This window comes from Herpailurus yagouaroundi, unplaced genomic scaffold (assembly GCF_014898765.1).
Source record: "Herpailurus yagouaroundi ecotype Mexico unplaced genomic scaffold, PumYag 222, whole genome shotgun sequence".
In the NCBI taxonomy this organism is placed as follows: Eukaryota; Metazoa; Chordata; class Mammalia; order Carnivora; family Felidae; genus Herpailurus; species Herpailurus yagouaroundi.
In genome coordinates this window covers 19579957-19603392 of record NW_024412453.1, presented here as the reverse complement: position 1 = coordinate 19603392, position 23436 = coordinate 19579957, and the positions used below count along the sequence as shown (strand labels likewise).

Sequence of the window (23436 nt, the reverse complement as noted above, 5' to 3'; positions counted from 1 at the left end):
TTGAGCTCAAGAGTCAGACACTTAACAGACTGAGCACCCAGGTGTCCCATATCTACTTTTTTTTTAATGTGTTTTTTTTAGAAGATTTTATTTTATTTCTTTTTAAATTTTATTTATTTATTTTGAGAGAGTGAGAGAGAGAGCAGGAGGGGCAGAGAAGGAATCCCAAGCAGGTTCCGAGACAGCACCCAGCCTGATTCGGGGCTCAAACCCAGGAACTGCAAGATCATGACCTGAGCTGAAATCAAGAGTCTGATGCTTAACCCCTCTACTTTTTTTTAAATGCAAGTTTTTAAAAACCAAAATTATAGTAGGCATTACATACGATTTCTGCTGTCTGTGCTAGTCCCATGAATTTAAAATGGCATCTTGTCTTATTTGAACTTAACTGTTAGTGTGGTTGAGTATTTTTTGTTGTGTTTATTGACCAACTGGAATCCCAAATCTGTGAATTGCCCAGTCGTAGCACTTACTTGTTGTTTTTTTTTAATTTTTTTTTTTAACGTTTATTTATTTTTGGGACAGAGAGAGACAGAGCATGAACGGGGGAGGGGCAGAGAGAGAGGGAGACACAGAATCGGAAACAGGCTCCAGGCTCCGAGCCATCAGCCCAGAGCCTGACGCGGGGCTCGAACTCCCGGACCGCGAGATCGTGACCTGGCTGAAGTTGGATGCTTAACCGACTGCGCCACCCAAGCTGGCTGGGGAAGAAATCCCCCAGCGACCGGTTGACAGTTGCTGCCCCCGCACCCCCGATGCGGGGAGGGTGCGCGTGGGCCGGCCCACCCCCCCGCACCCTCTGTGCGGGGAGGGTGTCCGCGGTTCGGCCCCCAGCCCCTGGCCCTGGCCGGGGACTTGCCATCAGTGGTGGTCAGATGGCGAATGGCACACAGTCTTAGAGCTGAGTACGTCTGATGTTCATGGGTGGCCAAGACCCCACATGACGTTGATAGGCTGGTTGGGCAATGCCCTGATATAACAACAGGGTGTTTTACACCACTCTTTGGGTGGTCCCAAAAAGCCACCTACCAAAGTAAAGGAAGAGTGTTGGAAAATAAGTACTTTCTCACAAAGGGAGGGCTTCCCTGGGGAGGACGATGGGAGAATACGGTCCACTGTCACCACCGAGGGCCGCTAAGGCTCAAGGTGGTTCTTGACAGTCACTGAGGCCTCAGAGATGTGTTGCAGCCCCAGTAGCTGTCCCTGAATCGACCAGGCAGTGGGGCTGGCCCGGAACCAGCTGTAACGACTCCCCTCTGGCTCCTGTCTTCCCATCCCTTATGCCAAGTAGGTGACAGGGAGTAGATTTTGAACAGTGACAAGTACGGAGAGGCACCCCTGCCCAGGAAGCAGCCCTGCCAGAGGAGGCCCGCACCCCCACCGCCCACCCTGCTTGGCCACCCGTCGGTAAAGCGAACCCGAGACCGAATGCCGAAGACAAAACTGAACCACGGCATGAGAGGTGGGCAGCTCTGGAATCTGCTTCCTTAGTTTCTTCTCTTTCAAAGGTCCCAGCAGCCTTGGCCTGGGGAGAAGCAGTGGCTGCAGCCCCGGGGACCGTCAAGGACACGTCCCACAGCGCGGACTGTCCGTGCAGCAGTGGGGGGCCTGCCGGGGTTCGCCCAAGAAGAGGGGACTCACACGCTGCTGTCGGTGAGGGACAGGCTGTCGGCATCACTGGATAGGCTCTGCTGCTCACTGTCGTTGGCACTGGTGGCCGGGGCGAGGGCGTAGCCGGAGCTGACGTAGTAAGGGTTGGCAGGCTCCCGCCAGGACCCGCACCTGTGAACAGGGAGCAAAGGTCAGCAGCAGCCCAAGGACACGTGCGCAATCACCCACATCCACGGGCGAGTATCCGTGCAGATACCGATTTATGAACCGTGCATGTAAAGAATCCAGAAAACACAGCACAAGGGGCAGGTGCCTCTCTCTGTCCTGCCTCCGGCCCTTCTGCTCTTCCCAGAGGGATCGGTTAAGCCCCGGGCATCTTCCGGATCTTTGGCGTGCATTTAGGCAGACGTGTAAGTGCACACACACTTGTCACCTCGGTTTGCACTTTTATGCACGTCACTACAAATGGGACGCGCCATTCTGCTCTCGGGCCTTCTAAAGAACGCTGCTGGCAGGCTTCCTTGCCGCACAGCGGGGTGCACCTCCACCACCAGCAGCAGCGACACCGGTGCCCCTACCCCCGCTGCTTCTCCCCAGAGTCTGAGGCCACAGGAGGCCACGACCCCTTCAAGGAGCCAGCCGGGACTCTGGCGCACGAGTGTGACAAGGCTCACGGGACGCAGGCGGGAGCTGGGGGTGAAGGTGCACGTGCATCTAAGGAGGCTGCAAGCTGCCTGCCGGGTGCGGTGAAACCAGGAGTTGGATGCTCAATGGACCGAGCTCCCGGGCACTCTCGGGGCCGGTCGCACCGCAATGATTTCTGGGGGCAATGACTTCTGGGGGCCGTGCTGTTCTCCCATCAAGGTACCCCCCCCCACGCCCCGCCAGGCACCTCCTCCTCCCAGACTGCCCTCCGGTAGCGACAAGGGCCTCAGGGAAAGAGAAGACATTCTGTGATGGCTGCCGGGATATGGGGGCCTCGCAGGACCCGCCCGACTGCCGCCCCGTCAGGAGCCCCGGCCTCTCTGTCGAGCACACCACGACCCACAGTGCCCAGCATGCGCCAAGCGCGGGGACCTGGGGCGCATCACGGAGGCCCTCAGACTCCAGTGTCCTCAGTGCAGAGAGGGAGAGGAGACAGTCTCTACGGGGATGGAACCCCTGTGGACAACCATCGCCTCACCGGGCCCGATTCGTGCCACGCACAGACTCAGAAAAAGGCGCCCTAACGAGACTGGGGACCAGGCCCCTCGGTACCCTGAACACCCATCACGCAGGACGTGCAGGGCCAGGCAGCACGGCCAGAAGAGAGGCCCGACCGAAGGGGGACCAACTCCCCGGGGGCCTTGGCATCCGGTCTCAGGAGAGGTGGCACCTGAGGCCACGAAAATGAGAAAAGTGCCAGCCCGGTGGTCCTCCTATTCTGGCCAATGAGGCCACAGCACCGGATGGAGACACAGCCACCGAAGTTCTGCGCTGGCTCAGGAAACATGTGCTCCACGTCCGTCTCCAGAAAGGAGTAGGTCACCGTCCAACACCACGCAGTTTCTCTGACCCACCCATCCACAGCCGCCAAAGCCTCTGGAGAGGCCACTAACGGGTTCCAGCCAGCTGGGGGCAGGGGCAGGGCCCAAAGGCTCCTAGAACACAACATGTCCCGTCCAAGGGCTCATAGGAAGGGATGGGGACGAGGACAGAGACACCGATGCCTGTCCCTGGTCTTGTGCCTGTGTACATTTCCTTACCTAGATCATTCCTACCGTGAAGCAGACAGAATGATGGGAGTTTGCCACATCAAAACTCTTTAAGAATCATACAATTTCAGGGGCGCCTGGGTGGCTCAGTTGGTTGAGCGTCCGACTTCGGCTCAGGTCACGATCTCGCGGTCCGGGAGTTCGAGCCCCGCGTCAGGCTGTGGGCTGATGGCTCAGAGCCTGGAGCCTGCTTCCGATTCTGTGTCTTCCTCTCTCTCTGCCCCTCCCCCATTCATGCTCTCTCTCTCTCTCTCTCTCTCTCTCTCTGTCTCAAAAATAAATAAATGTTAAAAAAAAATTGAAAAAAAAATCATACAATTTCATTTTTATTACTTTAAACAATTTTTGTAAAAAGTAGGCTCTACACCCAACATGGGGCTCAAACTCATGACCTGGAGATCAAGTGCAACGACGGAGCCAGCCAGCCGTCCCACCATAAAACATTATTTTTAAATGACACTGTTATTCCTCTTCTATACTTAAAACACAAAACCACCAATATCGTCACCTTAATAACCACAGCACTGGAATCCAGATCACAGGCTAAGGGCTAAACTGTTTTTCAGTTTCCCCATTACGAGTAAGGAATATTAAACTTTGGTTACTTTCTGTAAACACTCATTTGGTCAAACGAGAAAAAAAACTCCAACTTAAAGAGGAAAAGGCATCCCGGCTTGGAAGCCCAAGCCCGCAGAGCATGCGCTCCACCCCTGCACCTGCTCACCTTTGCCCTCCCCCTACGCAAGAACCCCGTCCAGCAGGACATAGCCTTCGACTCCGATGTGTCCAAGACTGTGTGTCTTACGCCTCAGACAGGTCCCCAGCGTGCCTCCCACATGTATAAAAAAGTCCATCTTGGGGTGCCTGGGTGGCTCAGTCGGTTGAGCATCTGACTTCGGCTTGGGTCATGATCTCACAGTTCGTGAGTTGGAGCCCCTCATCGGGCTCTGTGCTGACAGCTCGGAGTCTGGAGCCGGCTTCAGATTCTTTGTGTCTCTCTCTCTCTCTCTCTCTCTCTCTCTCTCTCTCTCTGCCCCTCCCCCACTTGTGCTCTGTCTCTGTGTCTCAAAAATAAATAAATGTAAAAAAAAAAAAATTCAACAAAAAAAGTCCATCTTTAGGTGAAAAGCAAGAACAACATGGTTTAATTTTCCACAGCCTGCAGCACAGAGCCAAGCCCACTACGTACATGAGCTCTGAGTCCAGATGGCAAAGGGAAGAGAGAAGAAAGAGCCACACCAGACAGAACAGAAGAGGAAGAAGGGGTGCCTGGGGGGCTCAGTCAGTTGAGCATCTGACTTTAGCTCAGGTCATGATCTCACGGTTCCCGAGTTTGAGCCCAACGTCGGGAGTCTGCACTGACAGCTCTGAGCCTGCTTAAGATTCTCTCTCTCTCTCTCTCTCTCTCTCTCTCTCTCTCTCTGCCCCTCACCCGCTCGTTCTTTCAAAATATATAAATAAATTTTTTAAAATAATAAAAAAGAAGGGAGGAAGAGCTATCGGTTATCTTTTCCCTTTTTAAACTTGTAGACAATAAAGCTGGCTCTTGGAATCAAGACCGTTAGTGCCCTGGGCCTTCGCTGCAGGCTGACACCACAGAAAGTTCTGGCCAATGACCTGCGAGAGGAAATGTCGTGTGGGGGAGCCCATGTCTCTACAAGACAGCCAGAAACGGAGACAGGGAGAGTGTGCGTGTGCTCACACACACGCACACACACACACACACACACACACACGGGCAGAGCAAACGTAGCCAACCTCCCAGGTGCTGCGGCCAGAGAAAATGCCCACTGCTCTGTCCCTTTCGATGTTCTCAGAATAAAACCTGGACGGGCCCACATATGCCCAACCGGGAACACCCTGCCTCTGTGCTGCCTTTTCTGCTGGGATGCCGTTTGCAGGACTTGGGTTTTCCATCTTTTCATGTTTAACTTGTTATTCTGCTTTCACGTGTGTGCTGGGAAAGCTAGCCTTGTTAAGATCCAGCTGGACAATCTTTCTTCCAATCAAACAATTTGGTCCTGCTGCATCTGGTGTGACTACTAAGGGAACAGGGGTTGTCCACCACCTTGTTATCTGCTGTCTGTCCTTCTATTCCGTGTTTTTTGCTTCTTTCTTGCCTTCTTCTGGCTGTTTATTTTCCATCTCCTCTCTCTAATAAAGTAACCCTTCGGTCAGTAGTTCCTGTAAAGATCACAACACAATCCCAGGATCATGGCATCAAGCCCCGGGTCTGGACCAGAGATCCGTCCCCTGGGGACACCGGGAAATGTGGCCCGCTCCACGGAAGGCCAGGGGCCTTCCCAGGCTGGCTGCCGGCAGCCTCTCCCACTCCCAGCGCTCAGGCCAGGCGCACACCAACCCCTCGCCCATAAGGCCTTGCTCCCTGCGCTGAGCCCAGACGTGCCCCCGGAACAGGGGCAGAGGCGGTTCAACACCGACATGACGCGGCCTGCCCACCCAGAAGACAAGCTCAGATGTGTTTCGCTGTCCGGTTATGGACCGTAGAGTGTTTTTCTCCCTCCTGCCTCCTTTAACCTGGGCCCTCATCCTTACCAACACGACGTTCTCAAGAGTCCAGGCAGTTACCCTACACAACGGTTCACTATATCCTTGTGGTGACACTCACTGGGCACTCTTGGGCAGGAATGTCACAGAAGTGATGCTCAATCAAGAACACCAAGTGGGTTCGTCCCAGTACTGGTAGCAAACCAAGTGCCAGCCAATTTTTTCCACTTCATTATTTTTCTTTTGTTATCAAATAGGCAATTGCGGGGAGATACTGAGATACATACGAATTGTTACCACCCGGTGATTTTCCAACCCCTTCATTTGACCGCACACCCACAGCTGGCTGGTGTTCTACCGTAAGGAAGATGTTCTCTCCATCTGCATTTATTTACATCCGTGTGGACCTCAGATGGCTTCATCCAATGGATTACAACCCATTCATTTCTTTTCCGCTCATACTCGGCACAGCCCTGTCGGCCTAGGAACGCGCCCGCACTCTCTGGCACTCCCTGCCCCAGCACTGAGATTTTCACCAAGAAGGTGTCTGTTAACTGTGTTATCTGGATTCCCGTGGTTTTCTTTCTTTCTTTTTAAGGCTTATTTTTGAGAGAAAGGGAGAGAGAGAGAGGGAGACACTGAATCCAAAGCAGGCTCCGGGCTTGGAGCTGTCAGCACAGAGCCCGATGCGGGGCTTGAACTCAGGGACCCTGAGATCGTGATGTGAGCCAAAGTCAGATGCCTAACCGACTGAGCCCCCCAGATGTCCCCTCCCTCTCTTTTTATCATTCCATTGTCGTATGTCCCTGAGCACATGGGTTATTTTTCTTTCAGTATCTGGTTATTTTGGACAGAGGGCCAGACACTGTGTGGGAAAACCCTTCCACCGCGGCAGCCTGGGATGACACATCCTTCTCCAGAGCACATACGCGTGACAGGGCATGTGGCTGGGGCACCAGGGTCCCCAGCCACCTTAATCCAGTGTCAGGAACTGAGAGATGCTGGGTGAGACTGCAGACCGGGGAGGCGGGAGGGCTCGCGTCCTGCAAGTGTGTCCCTCCTCGAGGGCAGGGCATCTCCCTCCTAGGCAGGCCCCGGCCTGCCGGGGCCCAAGAGCCATACTGCCAGGCTCGCCCACCTGGGCTCCCTCCTCCCTGAACGGGGCTGCGCGCCTTGCTGCTTGGGTAGCTATGCAAAGCCTTCAGGCAGATTAAAGACAGAAGAACAGGGGTGCCCGGGTGGCTCGGTCGGTTGGGCGTCCGACTTCGGCTCAGGTCATGATCTCGCGGTCCGTGAGTTGGAGCCCCGCGTCGGGCTCTGTGCTGACAGCTCAGAGCCTGGAGCCTGCCTCGGATTCTGTGTCTCCCTCTCTCTCTGCCCCTCCTGTTCATGCTCTGTCTCTCTCTGTCTCAAAAATAAACAAACGTTAAAAAGAAAATTTTTTTTTAATAAATAAATAAAGACAGAAGAACAAAACCAGGTCTCAACATTTCCAGTTATGCTCAGTAGGATGTCTGCCCTGAACGGCCTAACTTCTCCGCGTAGGGAGACCTCTCACCTCCTAGAAATCCTGTGACGAAGGATGTCCCCTAACTAGCACTCTACCCAGGCGAAACGTGAAATGGTGATTAGGCCCGTCCCCCTGCCCGACTGCCCGGAGCGTAAACGTGTGCCCTCGCCCCACAGGGAAGCTCCCGTCGACCTCAGTCAAACGCCCCGAGGAAGAGGCTTGTGATGTTTACTCGGAAGTGCAGGTGCACACTGCACTCTGCTTCACGTGACATGCCCGTCCATGGAGACACAAAGGTAACGCCCTGAGTGATGTAGCAGTGAGTCCGCTCAGCGCTCCAGAGGAGCGCTCAGGTGTCTATCCGGCCGCAGCTCTGCCGGCTCAGGTGGGGAGGCAACACCGCCACGCTCCTGTGACCAGCTGGCCCCACTGTGCCCCCTGTGTCCACGCTGGTCTGCAGGGACTGTCGGGGGCCAGACACGCACACCCCACACGGCCCTTCCTAGCGAGCCAGGCGGTCTCTGGTCGGCTGCTGAGGTGACGGATGGGCCTCCCAGCTAATGAGTCAAGGAGGCCACACGGGCTCGCTCTCTCCTCTGTTTATTTTCTTCATCTGACACGACGCTAATCCTTGTTACGGCCCCTGCTGCGACCCCCCATCCACGCTGGCTCACTGGCTGTGTGCTCGGCAGCGGCTGGCACAGAGACAATAAACAAGCCCTCGGTACCGACCGCGGGTACCAAGCACCATGCTACCCACCTCCTGACCCCGGTCAGCGTGGCGTCTATGTCTCAACCTGAAAGCCCTCTGTTCGGTGCCACCTGCCGGGCTCGGCCAAGCCCTGCCCCTAGCAGAGTCACTGCTGTGTCCAGACCTGTCCCTTTGCCGAATACCTACACCCTACCAGCTCAAGCAATTCTAGACTGCGCGCACAGGTCAATCAGTAGAGGAGTTCTACCGCCACAGAGATCAGAGCAGAGGTCCTCCCTGAGCAGACGGGGAAGTGGGCTGGTGCCCCGGCCTTCTCCTTCTGGGCAATCCTAGGGCCTCAAGGCAGCGTGGCAGCATTGACTTGTGCGCCCCCAGCTGGCAGGCAATTGCTGCAGCACAGAATTTAATTCCCTGTGGGTGTAACCTTAAGCCCAACACATGAGTGTCGTGACCTATACGTTTACTAGTTCTTACTGACCCGCGCTGACCACTTCAGCATTTCAGGTGTCCGCTGGGGGCCTTTCGGTCGGCGCGCGGAATCCTCCGGCATCGTGCACAGAACCCTCGTGGCCGTGGCCATCTTTCACTCCCAAGTGTGAGACCAACCACTGCTCCTCGAAGGTCTTTTCTTCCTCCGCGGCTGGCGTTCTCCGACGTCGCTAAGCGCCCTCGACGTGAAGACTGATCCATCCTCCTTCTTCCCTGCCGCCTTGAGGATCATTTCTTCTGGCTCACCCTCTTCTAAGTGACTCATCTGCTGAATCTGTCCATGGGACTTTTGTGATGGCTGTTGTCGATCTTAATTTCTTAAATCGTCCGCTGTGGTGGATACTAGCTTCGTGCGCTACTTAAATTTAATCAAAACTATATACGTTGAAAGTGCGCCTCCTCAGGCACACTGGCCACATTACGGGTGCTCCTGCACGGTGCGCCCAGGGCCGGTGAGCCGGGCGGCCGGCGAGGACTGCTCCACCCTCACAAGGCACCAGCCCACAAGATCTAATTGGCTGCTTCAAAGTTGCTGCATCACCGCTTCCTGTCCCCTGGAGAACCTGTCGGGTAAACTGTGATCTCCCGGACTTGAGAGCGCTTACATTTTACAGGCTGTCTGAGACCCCCTGTCCGGAGCCTTCCCGAGGGTCACTCCGGCCTCTGCTTCCGGCGGCTCACCCTCTGCGTATCTGCTCACCTGTCGCTGCGGACTGGCTGTTTTGTTACAAAGTTTTCTGCAGGAGTCGCTATGGGCTAGGATAACGTGCCTTCTGCCAGAAGCCGGACTCGCCTGCACCCAGTTTGAGGCCCGTGCTCCTGGGGTGACTGTGGCTCTGAGTCCATGCTTCTGGGCCGCCCAGCCCAGTCCAGAAGCATCCCTGGTCTGAGGCTGGGGTCTGTGCCACCCAGCCCTGTGAGGTGACGAAGGAAACTCCCAAATGTCCCCAAATTTGACCTCAGGGTCAAAGATCCTCCCTGATACCTTGCTTGTTGGATTTTCCTCTATATGTTTAGTCTGATCAGTTCTGGAACACATTGTTTTCTTTTAACGTTTATTTACTTTTGAGAGGGAGAGACAGACAGAGTGCAGGATGGGGAGACAGAGAATCCGAAGCAGGCTCCAGGCTCCAGGCTCCGAGCCGTCAGCACAGAGCCCGACACGGGGCTCGAACTCACCGACCACGAGGTCATGACCTGAGTTGAAGTGGGTCACCCAACCAACTAAGCCACCCAGGCGCCCCTACAACACATTTTTTTTTTTTTTTAATGTTTATTCATTTTGAGAAAAAGAGTGAAGAGAAGGGGCAGAGAGACAGGGAGACAGAGGATCCCAAGCAGGCTCTGCGCTGTCAGCACGCAACGTGATTCTGGGCTCGGACCCACGACCTCGGGATCACGACCTGAGCCAGTATCGAGACAGACGCCTAACTGACCGAGCCACCCAGACGCCCCGAACACATTTTTTTATCCTAGGAAATGTCAACCTTGTAGACAAGTAGACGGAACAGTGTATGAACCCAAGGCTCACCTCCACAGTGACCGCTTCACGGCCAGCCTGTCTCCCCTGGCCCTTGCACACCTTGCTCAGCCCTGTCGCCCCTGGGGGTGCAGAGCCCGGCCACACGCATGCCCTCGACTGCTGTAGCCGTTTCAACAGAAGGGAGGTCAGGAGACCTGGCCCCGGCTGGAAGCACGAAGTCCTGTGGTTGTGCGGGCGGGAAGCAGGGGCCACGCACACCTTCTCTCGGGTGTCTTCCCTCATACTCCGCAAGGTGTAAGGAAAGCCAGAAGACCTCATCATTGTGTGAACAGCGGCCAACGCCGGCTTCCTCCCCTGCGTGGCCTGCTCACACACAGCCGCCCGCGTGAGGGCAGCTACAGCCTGGAGCTGGGGTCCAGACAGCGTTGTGCTCTGCCCTCTCCATCTGCAGCAGGACCTTCCCCGCTCACCCTCTGCTAGTCCTGTGGCCGGGCCTGGTTTCCTCACCTGCAAACCAGAGACAAAACACACGCAGGCCTCACAGGCCCACACACACGGGTAGTGGGAGCAAGTTGGGGCCTCACCCCCGCAGACCAGAGTGCTCCTGGGAAAACGCCCGGAGAGAAGTGGGGATTTGGTTTCTATTTCTGTGCTCTTTGTTTTCGGGGGTTTTTGTTTGTTTCTGTGTTTCTAAAAATTCTGCGGAAAACTGAACAGTGACAGAACTTCTGGGAAGGAACAGTAATAATGGAACAAGTGGAAAGAGGAGAAGGTGACAGGCTTTGGCGCACTGCTTCTGCCCCAGAGCTTTCCTTCGTAACACAAGTGTACGGTCAAAAATAAGAAAGGTTAAGAAAATAAGAAGATGTACTCCCTACATAAACAGGTAAGTTTATCATCCCCATTCCAGAGACGAGGAACGGAGACTAAGGGAAGTTAAATACCTCAGGTGCCGAGGCCCGTGAGACACTGAAGAAACGCAGGAAGCAGGGGGTGTGGTGGGTTGGGGGGGGGGTCAGAAAGTTAGAAGGCAAAGCCCAGGCCAGGCCCTCCCACCAGGGACCACACTGGGGGCTTCACTTTTTATTCTGAGCGCAATGGGCCTCACCAAAGAGTTTGGAGATGTGGCTTCTTATATGGAAGTGAGAGCAGGGGACAGAGTGAGGTGGGGTGGCCTGGCCTGGAAGGCGTGAGAGGCCGGAGACCCAGCAGCCAACAGCGGGCAGGTAGGGACTGGAGTCAGGGAAAGTACTCACACTTGAAAACGGTCGTCTCTTTATTGAACGGAAAAGCCTTCTGACAGGCAGGAAGGGCCAAGGAGGAGGCCTGGTGTCAGCTTGTCTGCCTCGCTCTGACAGAGCCTGCCCCCCCAACCCCTGCCGTGTGCGGCTCCCCTGTCCTCGCATGCTGAGGGACAAGCCCTGACCCAGAGCGCTGCCTGGCTGTGCTCCTCAGTGAGGCCTGGAGTCGAGGCCACTCGCTGACCTCGGTGAGGCCACCACACTGGAACGGCCAGCATCCCAGGACTCGCCGTCTGTGTCTGCACTCAGGTGGCTCACAGACGACACGGGCACCCCGGGCACAGACGGCTCCTTGGGCCGCCGACATGGGACGTCTTGACACCCTGTTCACCCACTCTGGGGTGACCTGAGCCGCCTCCCGCCTGGAGCACCCCTGACTGAAGTGTGAGGACGTGACCCGCCGAGAGAGCCTGGCGGGACTCATTCCCACGCCAGCACGCTGCGCCGGGACGGCCTTCGGGGCCGCGACGCGGGACGCTCACCATGGCCGTGAGCCCCACGAGCAGGCAGATGCTGCCGGCATGTGCGGACACTCTGTCCCTGCTCCAAGCTCCCTCTGCCCTCTCTCAGCGTCACTCGCTGGTCCCAAACACTCTCGGCTTCCCCGGTGACCTCCTATTAAGAATTCATGAGAACAGTCTCCACCCTGAAAAATACTTGGCAAACTGTTGTCCACCTGCTGTCAGCGAACTGCAGAGGTGTGTGCGCTCAGTTAAGGGGACTCACAGGCCACATCCGCTGGTTTTAAGCTTGCTTTATCTATTAATCTATCTAACATCTAGCATCTAGCATCTATCAAAAGTAAGTTCAAGGCCCAACGTGGGGCTCAAACTCGTGACCTCAACTTCAAGAGTCGCTGCTCCACTAAGCCAGCCAAACGCCCCCATCAGCTAATTTTAATGAAAGTTCAGCACAAATGAACAAATGCCTAAAATGATTCCCGCAAAGTAAGAACACACCAGGGAGCTCAGTCAGTGGAACGTGTGGCTCTTGATCTTAGGGTTGTGATTTCAAGTCCCATGTTGGGCCCAGAGCTTAACTTAGAAAGTAAGTGAAGGGCATCTGTGTGGCTCAGTCAGTTAAGCGTCCGACTTCGGCTCAGGTCATGATCTCACCACTCGTGAGTTTGAGCCCCACGTCAGGCTCTGTGTTGACAGATCAAAGCCTGGAGCCTGCTCCGGATTCTGTGTCTCCTTCTCTCTCTGTCCACCCCCCACTTGTTTTCTCTCTCTCTCAAAAATAAATAATTTTTTTTAAAAAGCGAATAAAAATAAAATAGAAATTGAGAAATAGGTCAAGCTTCAAGCCATTCCACAATAGCCCTTAAACACACACCCATAAATTCAAGAGGTTTTCGGCCTTTAAAACCACATGCCTGGAAATCAGGCCTTTCTCATCAAATACGTGAAGAGAATACTGTTAAGTTCACTTAAGGATATAAAAATTAATGGCAAAAAAACTTAACAGCAAAAAGCCAAAAAATAAATGGCCAGCCCACTCCCCCTGGGTGTGAGGGGGGGGCCTCTCCGTAGCCAGGGGGAGGTCTGCTCCCTGGGTATCGCTACAAGCAGTGTCCAGACCTTACCCCGCCCCTCCCCCTCCCCCTCTCTGCCTCCTGTCCCCAAGGTCCCCGCCCCCGCCCCATCCTCAGCAAGAAGCTGCTGCCTGCCATGCCACTTCAGTGGGCGGACATCGCTGCGGAGAAACAGCAGTCCATGTGCCCAGGACAGAGTGTCACTGTTTCCCTAGAGCACGCCCACCCAGCCATTCTGGAGGCAGGTTGCCTTCCCCTGCTACTATTCTGAAACCTGGGCTCTGGAGTTAACAGTCAACTTTCCTAGAACGCTCACCTGTGAGCAAGCACTGGAAGACAGGTCAGGGATGAGACGCGGCCACCACGGCAGTTCCCAGGACACGTGGGCGCCCAGACCAGACGGTGAACACGGGCCTCCGGGAAGACCACGTGCCCACGTCCACGGGAGACGCCCCCTTTCCGATGAGCACCTGTGGAGGCAGCCCCGGCCCCTCACGCCTCTCTTGCGGCTTTGGCCTGAGCTCTGACGCAGGCCTCGGCCTGTCACCGCGACCCGAGCCCGCGACCTGAGCTCTGTCACGGGGCCAGGGGTGCCGGGGGGCTGGCGGCAGCAGGCCGCAGTCGGCCCGTGTGTGCCCCCCAGCCGGCCCCTTCCCAAGGCCTGTGAGCCCCTCGGCAGCCTCATCGCCCATCCCCAGACGTCTCTCCGTCCCAGGGAACCCTGGGACCTGTCAGGTCAGAGGGATGCGATCACAGAATTGCCGGCTGTGACATGTCAGCGTTCCGGCACCCAGAGAGCCATGGCAAGGACAGGCGCCGTGGTCAGAACCCCACTGTCCGCAAGACACGGAAAACCCGCCTTCAAACAACACAGGCAGAAAGGGGTTTGGCACAGAAGGCAGGTGAGTGGGTCTGGAGAAAGCTGATGAGCCCATAGCCTGCCCCTTCCTGAGCACTGGCCTCAGACCAGTTCCTGCCCAAGCCTAGAGCCCGCACTCGACCTCAGTTCACAGACGGGCCTCAGCCACGTCCCCTGCCTCACAATCCCCCCACCCCTGGGGTCCAGGGAAAGGGCTCTGGCAGCAGATGGGCAGCGGACAGTCACGGGGCAGACAGGAAACCATGGACGCCACCACTGCTGGCTTCCAGAAGGGCAAGCCAAGGGCTTTGGCGTGTGTTGTCCCGTACGCCAGAAGGCACACGGCCTTCATCACCTTGACGACAAGGGGGAACAGGCATAAACTGCCCTAACTCCATCAACACTGCGGAGCAAAGAGCCTGAGTGGACGGCCAACCCGTGGCGGGCCGAACCCACAATGCCCAGCACCCTCTGTACTAACCAGCAGCCTCCACAGGGTGGAGACTTTCAGGCAAGTGTCAGAGGTGGTGGTGTGGTGTCTTTTGGTGTTTAAATCTGTTTTCTTTAGGGGCACCTGGGTGGCTCAGTCAGCTGAGCGTCCGACTCTTGATTTCGGTTCAGGTCATGATCCCACGGTTCGTGGGTACAAGCACCACATCAGGCTCTGCGCTAACGGTGGGGACCCTGCCTGAGATTCTCTCTCTCCTCTGTCTGACCCTCCACCACTCGCTCTCTCTGTCCAAATAAATAAATAAGCTTAAAAAACATACATATATATACATATATTAAACCTTTTTTTCTATTTAAACGTAGTTGACACACCACACTATAGTAACTTCACATGCACGACACTGTGACTCCACACGTCTACACGATACGCTGTGCTCATTACGAGAGTAGCTCCCATCTTCACCATGCACTGTGCCTTTGAACCCGGTGACACGTTCATCCCATAACTGCAAGCCTGGATTCCCTACTCGCCTTCACCCATGTGGCCTGTCCCAGCAGGTACTTCTTGGTCATATCCTGGCACGGTGCAAACACACAGCCACGGCCCTAAGGATGCTGGTTCCATCGAGGGTACTTCCCGGGTGAGCCTCCCTGAGCCTCCAGGGGAAGAGGGTGGCAGTGTGGACACACGCACCAGGGGGAGGCTGGAAAGCAGCTAAGGAAACAAACAAGCCATCACCGGAAGGAGACGCAGGCACAAAGCGCTACTCAGCAGGTCCTCTGGTGGACCTGCAGGGACCACGTGACCGTGGCTGGGTCATGACCAGCAGCTCCCAGACGGACTTGTCCACAGCAGCTTGATACAAACAACTGGAAACGACGTCAACACAAGTTTACGCTGTGAGGTCACAGAACCACAAACCACACATTAGGTTAGGAGATACATCAATTCACCTGATAGCTATTGTGAGAAGACAAGTAATAATTTACACCAGAAACAAAGCAACGCATCAGTGTTACTCACTTCACCTCTGCAGAACCAAGGGGAGGGACGACCTGGCTGAGCCCTGACGCTGCCAGGGCAGACACCAATCTGCACCCTCGGAGTCAGCAGCCCACGGTCAGGGCAGGCGAGGACAGCAGGGGCACGCTACCGAGCAACCTCCCGCCAGAGGCCACAAGCAGCCTCCCGTGTCCCCGGCCCCTCCCTGGAGCCTGGTCCTCATCAAGACCCCAGTGACAGCGGCTGCGCACAGGAGCCCACGCCTGTCACAGTCCTGCGGAAGCAAACGGGTGGGCTCTGCCCAAGCCCTTCTACCTTCGGGGACTGCTGTCCCCCCGCGTGTGAAAGCCTCGTTCCCTTACGTGAAAGCACGTAACAGCCATACGAAGTGCGCCACACAATCCACTGCACGTAATTAAAGCACAGAACGTAATGGCGTCTGTGACGTGTCCACACCCATGAAACCATCAGCACAACCAAGATCATAAAGGCACCTATCACCCTGAAGTTTCCTTGTGCCCCTCTGGAGCTCCTCTGTTCAGCCCCTCCACCCCCGCCGTCACCAGTGGGCACATCCGTGCCCCTCTGGAACTCCTCTGTCACTACTGGGCACATCTGTTCTGAGATCTGTGCAGGCTCTGCTCCCATCGGTAGTCTGTGGGTGACACTGCGTGGCACAGAGGCCCCATGGCTTGTTTCTACACCCGCCTGGCAAGGGCCACCCTAGCTGTTCCCGCAGTGACACAGGTTCCTTCTGCCAAAGAGCAGCACCCTCCCCACTGCCTCAGTTTACCGAGGGGAGGGAGTGCGAGTCTAGAACCGCATCTGAGCAGGAGGCCACCAGCAGACTCTGTTCCGCTGCCCTGAAGGAGCCAACCACCGAGTGAGAAGACCATCACCCAAACCCAGAGTGACGTGGCTGGGCCCCTGGCCCAGCTTCTGCCCAGCGCCTGCCTGGCACGCACAGGGTCAGCCCTCAGGAAGAAGAAAGGAGGGCCGGCCTCCTAACAAAGCGGTAACAGCTCTGTCTTCTCACGCTACAGAGACTTCAACACCACGAAGAAATGACCAAGACAAAGGAGTGAGAAGGTTTAGGACGGATGTTTCCTCATTTCAAATCAAAGTCTTCACAAACTGCAGCGCACCGGCCCCCAGAAATGACACATTTCTGTGTTTCTGCAGCCGCAGACACCATTTCAGGGCACAGGGCCCACACTCACTCACAAAACAAATAACTGATCTTTGCATCCAAACATCAAAACGTTTATATTAAAAATGACAGAGGGACTCCTGGGTGGCTCAATCGGTTAAGCTTCTGGCTCTTGAGTTCAGGTCAGGTCATGATCTCATGGTTCATGGGATCGAGTCCCATGTCAGACTCCATGCTGAGCATGGAGCCTGCTTAAGAGCCTCCTTCCCTCTCTCTCTCCCCCCTCCCCTGCTTGTGCTTGCTCTCTCTCTCTCTCTCTTTCCTCTAAAAAAAAAAAGGGAGAGAGAGAGAGAGAAAGAAAGAAAAGAAATAAAAATGACAGAAATCAGGCCAATGTCAGCTATAAAAATCTCTATCTTACATGCTCTGTGCAGAAATCAAACAATCAGGAATTCGGTCTCTACACAAACCATGAGCCAAGGTTAACGGCACCCTGTGCTGGCTCCCCTACACTCCACAACTGACACGCCCATCACGAGCTTTAGTGTCAGACACCTGGGGCACCACTGGGGGCAGGAGCAGGTGCAGTGAGGGGCCACTCATAGACCATCAAGCACACACACTGCCCCTGACAGAGCTCAGAGGGAACAGGGTGGGAGGAGATGACAGCTAACTGAGTCACCTGGCAGGACCAGGTAAGAGCTTCCTGATCACTCACTTTGCTACCTGTGCATGAGGTGGCCCCTGCTCTCACATTCCTGCAGGCATTCTATTTATTTTTATTATACAGCGGTGCGCCCCGCCCAACACTGCGCACGAACTCTGGACTACGTAACGTAGAAAAGGCCCTTTTGGTCAGAATCAAACAGTGAGACAGGGGACGTGCGTTCTGTGGCACAGGCACACTGGTGGCCGCTGGGTGACCTCTCCACTTGCCCCCCCCTCCCAGGCGTGGACAGAAGAGAACCCTGACTCTAAAATGGTCCCCGGGGCCAAATCCCACCTCTCCACCACTTGTCTGACCTTGATCAGGTTGCCCTTCATCCCCTGCCAAGGACAACGACAATGGCCACTCAATTCTTTACAAAGGTCCCGAGAGTCGGGGCACCTGGGTGGCTCAGTTAAGCGTCCAACTTCAGCTCAGGTCACAATCTCACCGCTCCTGGGTTCGAGACCCACATCAGGCTCGCTCGCTATCAATGCCCGCTTCGGATCCTCTGTCCCCTTTCCCTCCCCTGGCTCACACTCCCTCTCTCAAAAATAAAGAAAACATTAAAAATATATTTAAAAAAAATTAAAGAATAAAGGTTCCAAGTGTCCTAAGGAATAGTACTCATAAAGCATCTGCTGGGGGCTAGAATATGAAGCAGAAAGCCGTCAGGAGAGACCACAACCATGCTGCCCTCGCACCGTGCCCCTCGCATCCAGAGACAGAAGGACTAGATGGTAAAGCCCGCAGGCTGCAGTTAGAACCCACGATTCCACCTAACTTACTTATTAGGAGAGTCAATACGAACGCTGAACAAACCAGACTCAAGGCTCTAAAGTCAGAAGAATCACGCTCACGGGAGCCCAAGTGCTCATGAGCTGGAAAGGCACAGCAAGACTCCCAGCTGGAAAGACAGATTCACACACACATTCACAGAAGAGGGGGCAGGCAGGGCAGCCCTCCCCCGCCCCCCACGGCATCACTTCCTCTCTGCTCCCATCTTACGTGTAGTTGTGCTGTTGAAACCAGCTCTTCACAATGACTGCTGGAGACACACATTGTGGGTAACGTGGATTAGGGTCCCATCTTCCTGGGGGAAAACAAAGATTATGTATGTGCCAAGATCTACAGGGATCTAGACAGAACAGTGCTATCTCTGAGCAGTGGGATATTACATCATTGCTCATTTGCTCATCTGTATTTTCTAGTTTTCCTGCCCTAAATGTATTTCTTTTTACTCTTTTTCTTTATTTCAGAGACAGTGTGTGAGAGTGGGGGGGGGGGGGGCGGGCGGGAGAGAGAGAGACCGAGTGAGAGGGAGGGAGGGAGGAAGGATCCTAAGCAGGCTCCACGCGCCTAGGGCCATGAATCACGACCTGAACCAGTAATGTCAAGAGTCTGAGCCACTCGGGCGCCTCACCAAATGTATCTCTTATATAATTTTGACAACGACGTGTCTCAATATATTATCTCTGCAGAACAGTTATTGAAATGCGTAGAACAACACACACGAAGAATGCTTTGACAACTGTGAAACAGGACACAGAAATCACTGATGGAACTTCCCAGTGAGAGCTCCCGCATGATGAGTTAACAAAACCGGAGACCCTGATCCTCTCTGCTCAGCATAAATCAGCTTTATCCTGCTCACTGCCAGTGTGTTACAGGTCAGTGCAATTCTCTTCAGGGCCTAGACTTACATAAATGTTTCACAACTGATTTTAGATTCTCATGGATCTGAGGAAGAGAGCGCTGAGGTAGTATTGTTTGAAAAGTGGAGAAAAAACATTTTACAGAATCTCCCATTGTAGTTTTAAATCAATCTTTCTCAGTGCAACGGTGCACTGAGGCAGGTCAGCCTGCCTGGTAGTGCCTTCTCCCGGAGACCCCAACCCCTTACTCCAGCCTTGAGCCCTCAAACCAGAGCTCCAGCGAATTTACCAGTTGCCAAGAAGAAGTGCCAATCACACTTCACAAACTCAGTAAAGGCTGCAACAAACATTTAGCAATAGCGACTCCCAATTAATTGCAGGTCATTTAGAGTAATTTACTGTGATACTATCTGTACCTACCCCCCTAATGTCTTTCAAACATGAGCTAGAGAACTACAGGACACTCTGGACCTGGGTCCTTACTGACGTCAAAATGGCAGATCACTGATAATCTCCTTAGCACAGGTCCAACCAGTCAATAACCCGAAACGAGGCGCGGAGGCTTATGTTGCAATCCTACGATCCCACAAAACCGCTCAGCAGCCCGGTTCTCAGCGCTGGAGCTACGAGCCCGGAACAGTGGCTTTAGAAAAACAAGGCTTATTGAAAATCACCTTTAAAAAGCACTTAGGAGTCTAGTCGCAAATTCTGTTCCCTTGAAGTGACTTAGTAACCACTAAGGACTCCCAGCCTCGGGTTGCCCTCTTTACTTCTTCACGTCATCGGGTAACCCTCAAGACCTTCTCCGAGCTCACAGGTCGCCTGCCAGTCCCCACACCTGCAGGACACTGGTCTTTCCTTGCCTGAGCACAGAGAAGCAGCCTCCGTGCCAAGACTGAAAACCTGGAGGATAAACAGAAAACCTCTGGGTAGCCTGAGCTATTTGATTTCTCTGCTTATGCGTTTTCTTTCACAATGTTTCAAAAGGTTTTTCTTTTTCGAGGGGTTTTACTCTACCCAGATGAACTTAGCATGACCACCTGTGCAAAAGCCGAACCACAAAGGATCCATCCCATGTTTCCGTGTGTAAAGAGAACGTCTAGTGATAACTGAGCATGTGAGAGCACGGCCTGGGCTGCTTTCGTTTGCCAGTCTTTGTTCACCACGGAAACGGGGTTGTCTTTAAAGTACCCCCGGCGCAGCCCCACGCGGCCCCACAAAACTTCACATTCCAAAGCGAATGAAGTTTCAAAGGACCAAGGTGCGAGCCCCCTCCGTCATCGGGATCTCCATCGAGGCATCCGTGCTGCTGGCCTCACCCCACACCGATCTCTGGCTCAGAAGAGAGCGCCAGGGCTGATAAGGCCCGACTCGACGCTGCCACTTCCACACCCGTGAATTGCAGAGGCCGCCTGGAAGGTGGGACAGGGCCGCAATGCCAGGCGCCACAGACGAGTGCTCCAGGTAAGGATGGGGAGGACTCCATCACAGGTGTAGCTGTGGGCCTCTGTCTCCTGCGCCCCCGGCAAGGCGAGCAATGACACGTAGCCTGCGGAGAACCAAAAGCCGAGCCCTGCATCTTCGCGTGGTGGCGTGCACACACGCCCGATACACACAGGACACGTGGGGCTGAACCTCCCTGGCCTGTGTTTGCTGGGCAAGCCTACACGTGCCAAGCCCCTGGGCACGCTCCTCATTTAGGCGGGCCAGCTGTGTCCGTCCTCTTCCCCTCTAGCGAACCTGGCCACTTATCCATCCAATCCCCTTTGTCACATGGGGAATGGGGCAAAAACTAGGTGCATAAAAGCTACGTAATTTAAAACACAAAGAAAATCCTAGAAACATTTGCAGTAATTAGTACAGTCATCTTTATAACTGAAAAATGAACACATATTCAATAGATCCAGAGTGTGTACTCGATACATACCATACTCTCTGTGAACGATCTGATTATTTTCGGCCATATCCATTTCTTTTTTTGTTTTTTCTTAATGTTTATTTATTTTTCAGAGAGGGATAGGAAGCACAGAGAGAGAGGGGAACAAAGGATTCAAAGCGGGCTTTGTACGGGCAGCAGAGACCCCAACATGGGGCTCGAACCCGCTATGAGATTGTCACCTGAGCCGAGGTTGGATGCTTAACTGGCTGAGCCATGCAGGCACCCCAGGTCATATCGATTTCTCATATGAAAATCTCAATGTTTTTTAATGTTTATTTACTTTTGACAGAGAGAGAAAGAGACAGAGAGTGGGGGAAGGGCAGAGAGAGAGGGAGACAAAGAATCTGAAGCAGGCTCCAGGCTTCGAGCTGTCAGCAAAGAGCCCGACGCAGGGCTCAAAATCACGGACCACGAAATCATGACCTGAGCTGAAGCTTAGCCGAATGAGCCACCCAAGCGCCCTTACTTTAAAATTTTTTTTTTGACGTTTATTCATTTTTGAGAGACAGAGCGCAAGTGGGGGAGGGACAGAGAGAGAGAGGGAGACACAGAATCTGAAGCAGGCTCCAGACTCCAAACTGACAGCACAGAGCCTGACGCGAGGCTTGAACTCACGAACCACAAGATCATGACCCGAGCTGAAGTCGGCCGCTTAACCGACTGAGCCACCCAGGCTCCCCGAGAAAATCTCTACTTTAAAGTGTATTAGGTATTGGGGAGTCTGGGTAGCTCAGTTGGTGAAGTGGTCAACTCTTGATTTTGGTTTAAGTCATGATCTCATGGCTCTTGAGTTCAAGCCCCACATCAGGCTCTGCACTCACTGCACGGAGCCTGCTTCGGATCCTCTGTCTCCCTCTTTCTGGCCCTCTCCTGCTCACGCTCACTCTCTCTCAAAAATAAACATTAAAAAATTTTAAATCAAGTGTATTAAGTATTAAAAACGTAATATGTTCATGTTAATACGAACATGCGTAAAGACATTGTGGAAGGACACCCAATAAATTACTCACATTATTTACCTCCACGCAGTCAGTCCTTGCAGGGCAGGTAGGCCAAGAGTGATGAGAGGGAGACTGGGGAAGAGGAGGGTTCCATCTTTCGAAATATATTTGCATTTTACAAACTGTGGGGCATAGACTTCAGTGCCTGCTCATGTACCTGACCACAGCAGGCTATGACACAGTCTGCAGAAGAAATGCCACTGAAGACAGCTCTCAGGACGAGAAAGATAGTCACTGCAAGGCCGAACAGCCTCCCTGCCCAGAGGCCATTTCAAGTCACATCCAGAGAAACAGGGACACCTATCAGCACCCACTCATCTTTTCAGACTCTTCTCTTCTGACTCCTACCTAGTTCAAAATCACACAGAAACATCTAACACAAGGGTTCATCAAAAATAAGCTCTAGAGCACCTGGGTGGCACAGTCAGTTCAGCGTCCGACTCTTGATCTCGGCTCAGGTCATGATCTGACAGTTCATGAGTTCAAGCCCCGTGTAGGGTTCTGCACTGATGGTGCAGAACCTGCTTGGGATTCCGTCTCTCCTTCTCTCTGCCCCTCCCCTGCTTGTACGTGCACATGCTCTCGCTCTCTCAAAATAAATACATTTTTAAAAACAAATAAATAAAAAATAAATATAATAATAGTAATACAAAATACAATCTTGGGGCGCCTGGGTGGCTACGCCGGTTGAGTGTCCAACTCTGGCTCAGATCATGATCTCGTGGTTCGTGGGTTCACGCCCCATGTTGGGCTCTGTGCTGACAGCTCAGGTCCTGGAGCCTGCTTCAGATTCTGTGTCTCCCTCTCTCTCTGCCCCTTCCCTGCTCATACTCTATTTGTCTGTCTCTCTCAAAAGTAAATAAAACATTTAAAAAAGGAATATCCATATACAAAACCATATCCAGCTTATAAAAGAAACAACTTACATACAAGAATATAGACAAATTAAAAGTAAAAGATTAGAAACACAGTCATGCATATATTAACAAAAGAAAATTTGGGGTAGCATTAGCAATATCAAAGTAGATTTTAAAACAAGAAGCTTTGTCAGACATAAAGAGAGAAATTTCATAATAATAAAAAGACCAGTCCACAAGGAAAATATAATGACTCTAAATTTGTATGCATGCAAACTACGGGTTCAAAACACATAAAGCAAAACCTAACAGCAACAGAACACCCAAAACTAATAAAACACTGTGTGTTAATTATACTTAAAAAAAAAAAAAAAACTAACAAATTCAGAAACAGATATTCACATTCATGATGGGAGATTTTAGCCAATCAATTCAGCCTCAACACTCACTAGCAGTGGTACATACAAGCCACGGCTTGTTTCTGTACACTTAGTAAATCAGACAGAATTTCTTAGTTTACCTATTTTTTAAAAACATGTTGACTTCTTTATCAAAAGTGAAAGGTCCAAAAGGTAAAACCAATGCAGAGGTTGTGGCTGGCCGTGACTACAAACCACATTTTGGGTAGCAGCTTCCTTAATAAAAGATAGGAACCCAAAAGACGATGTGACAGCAATGGCTCAAGTGCATAAAGCTATCAAATCCCGCAAATGATTTCTAATGGCTACAATCATTTCAACTCAACACATATCTATCAACAGCAGACATGCAAACCACTATTTTAAGCCAAGAGACAGAAATAAGGCAAAGGTAAGGTCCCTTCTCAAAGGGCTTTGAGTTGTTGAAAGTTAAACTTGAAAGTTGTTTCAATATACCTTTACCATTTCCCACCACCATCACCCCCCCCCCCCCCC

The 23436-nt window shown here is 53.3% G+C and overlaps 1 protein-coding gene across 2 annotated transcripts in view; it reads right to left on the bottom strand.

Moving 5' to 3' along the window:
* AXIN1 (axin 1) overlaps positions 1 to 23436 on the bottom strand; it is a 63996-nt gene that overhangs the window by 23669 nt on the left and 16891 nt on the right. For both annotated transcript variants that reach the window (XM_040459577.1, XM_040459578.1), the window contains exon 3: positions 1642 to 1782. In XM_040459577.1, the coding sequence (XP_040315511.1) occupies positions 1642 to 1782 (141 nt within the window). The remainder of the gene's footprint in view (positions 1 to 1641; positions 1783 to 23436) is intronic.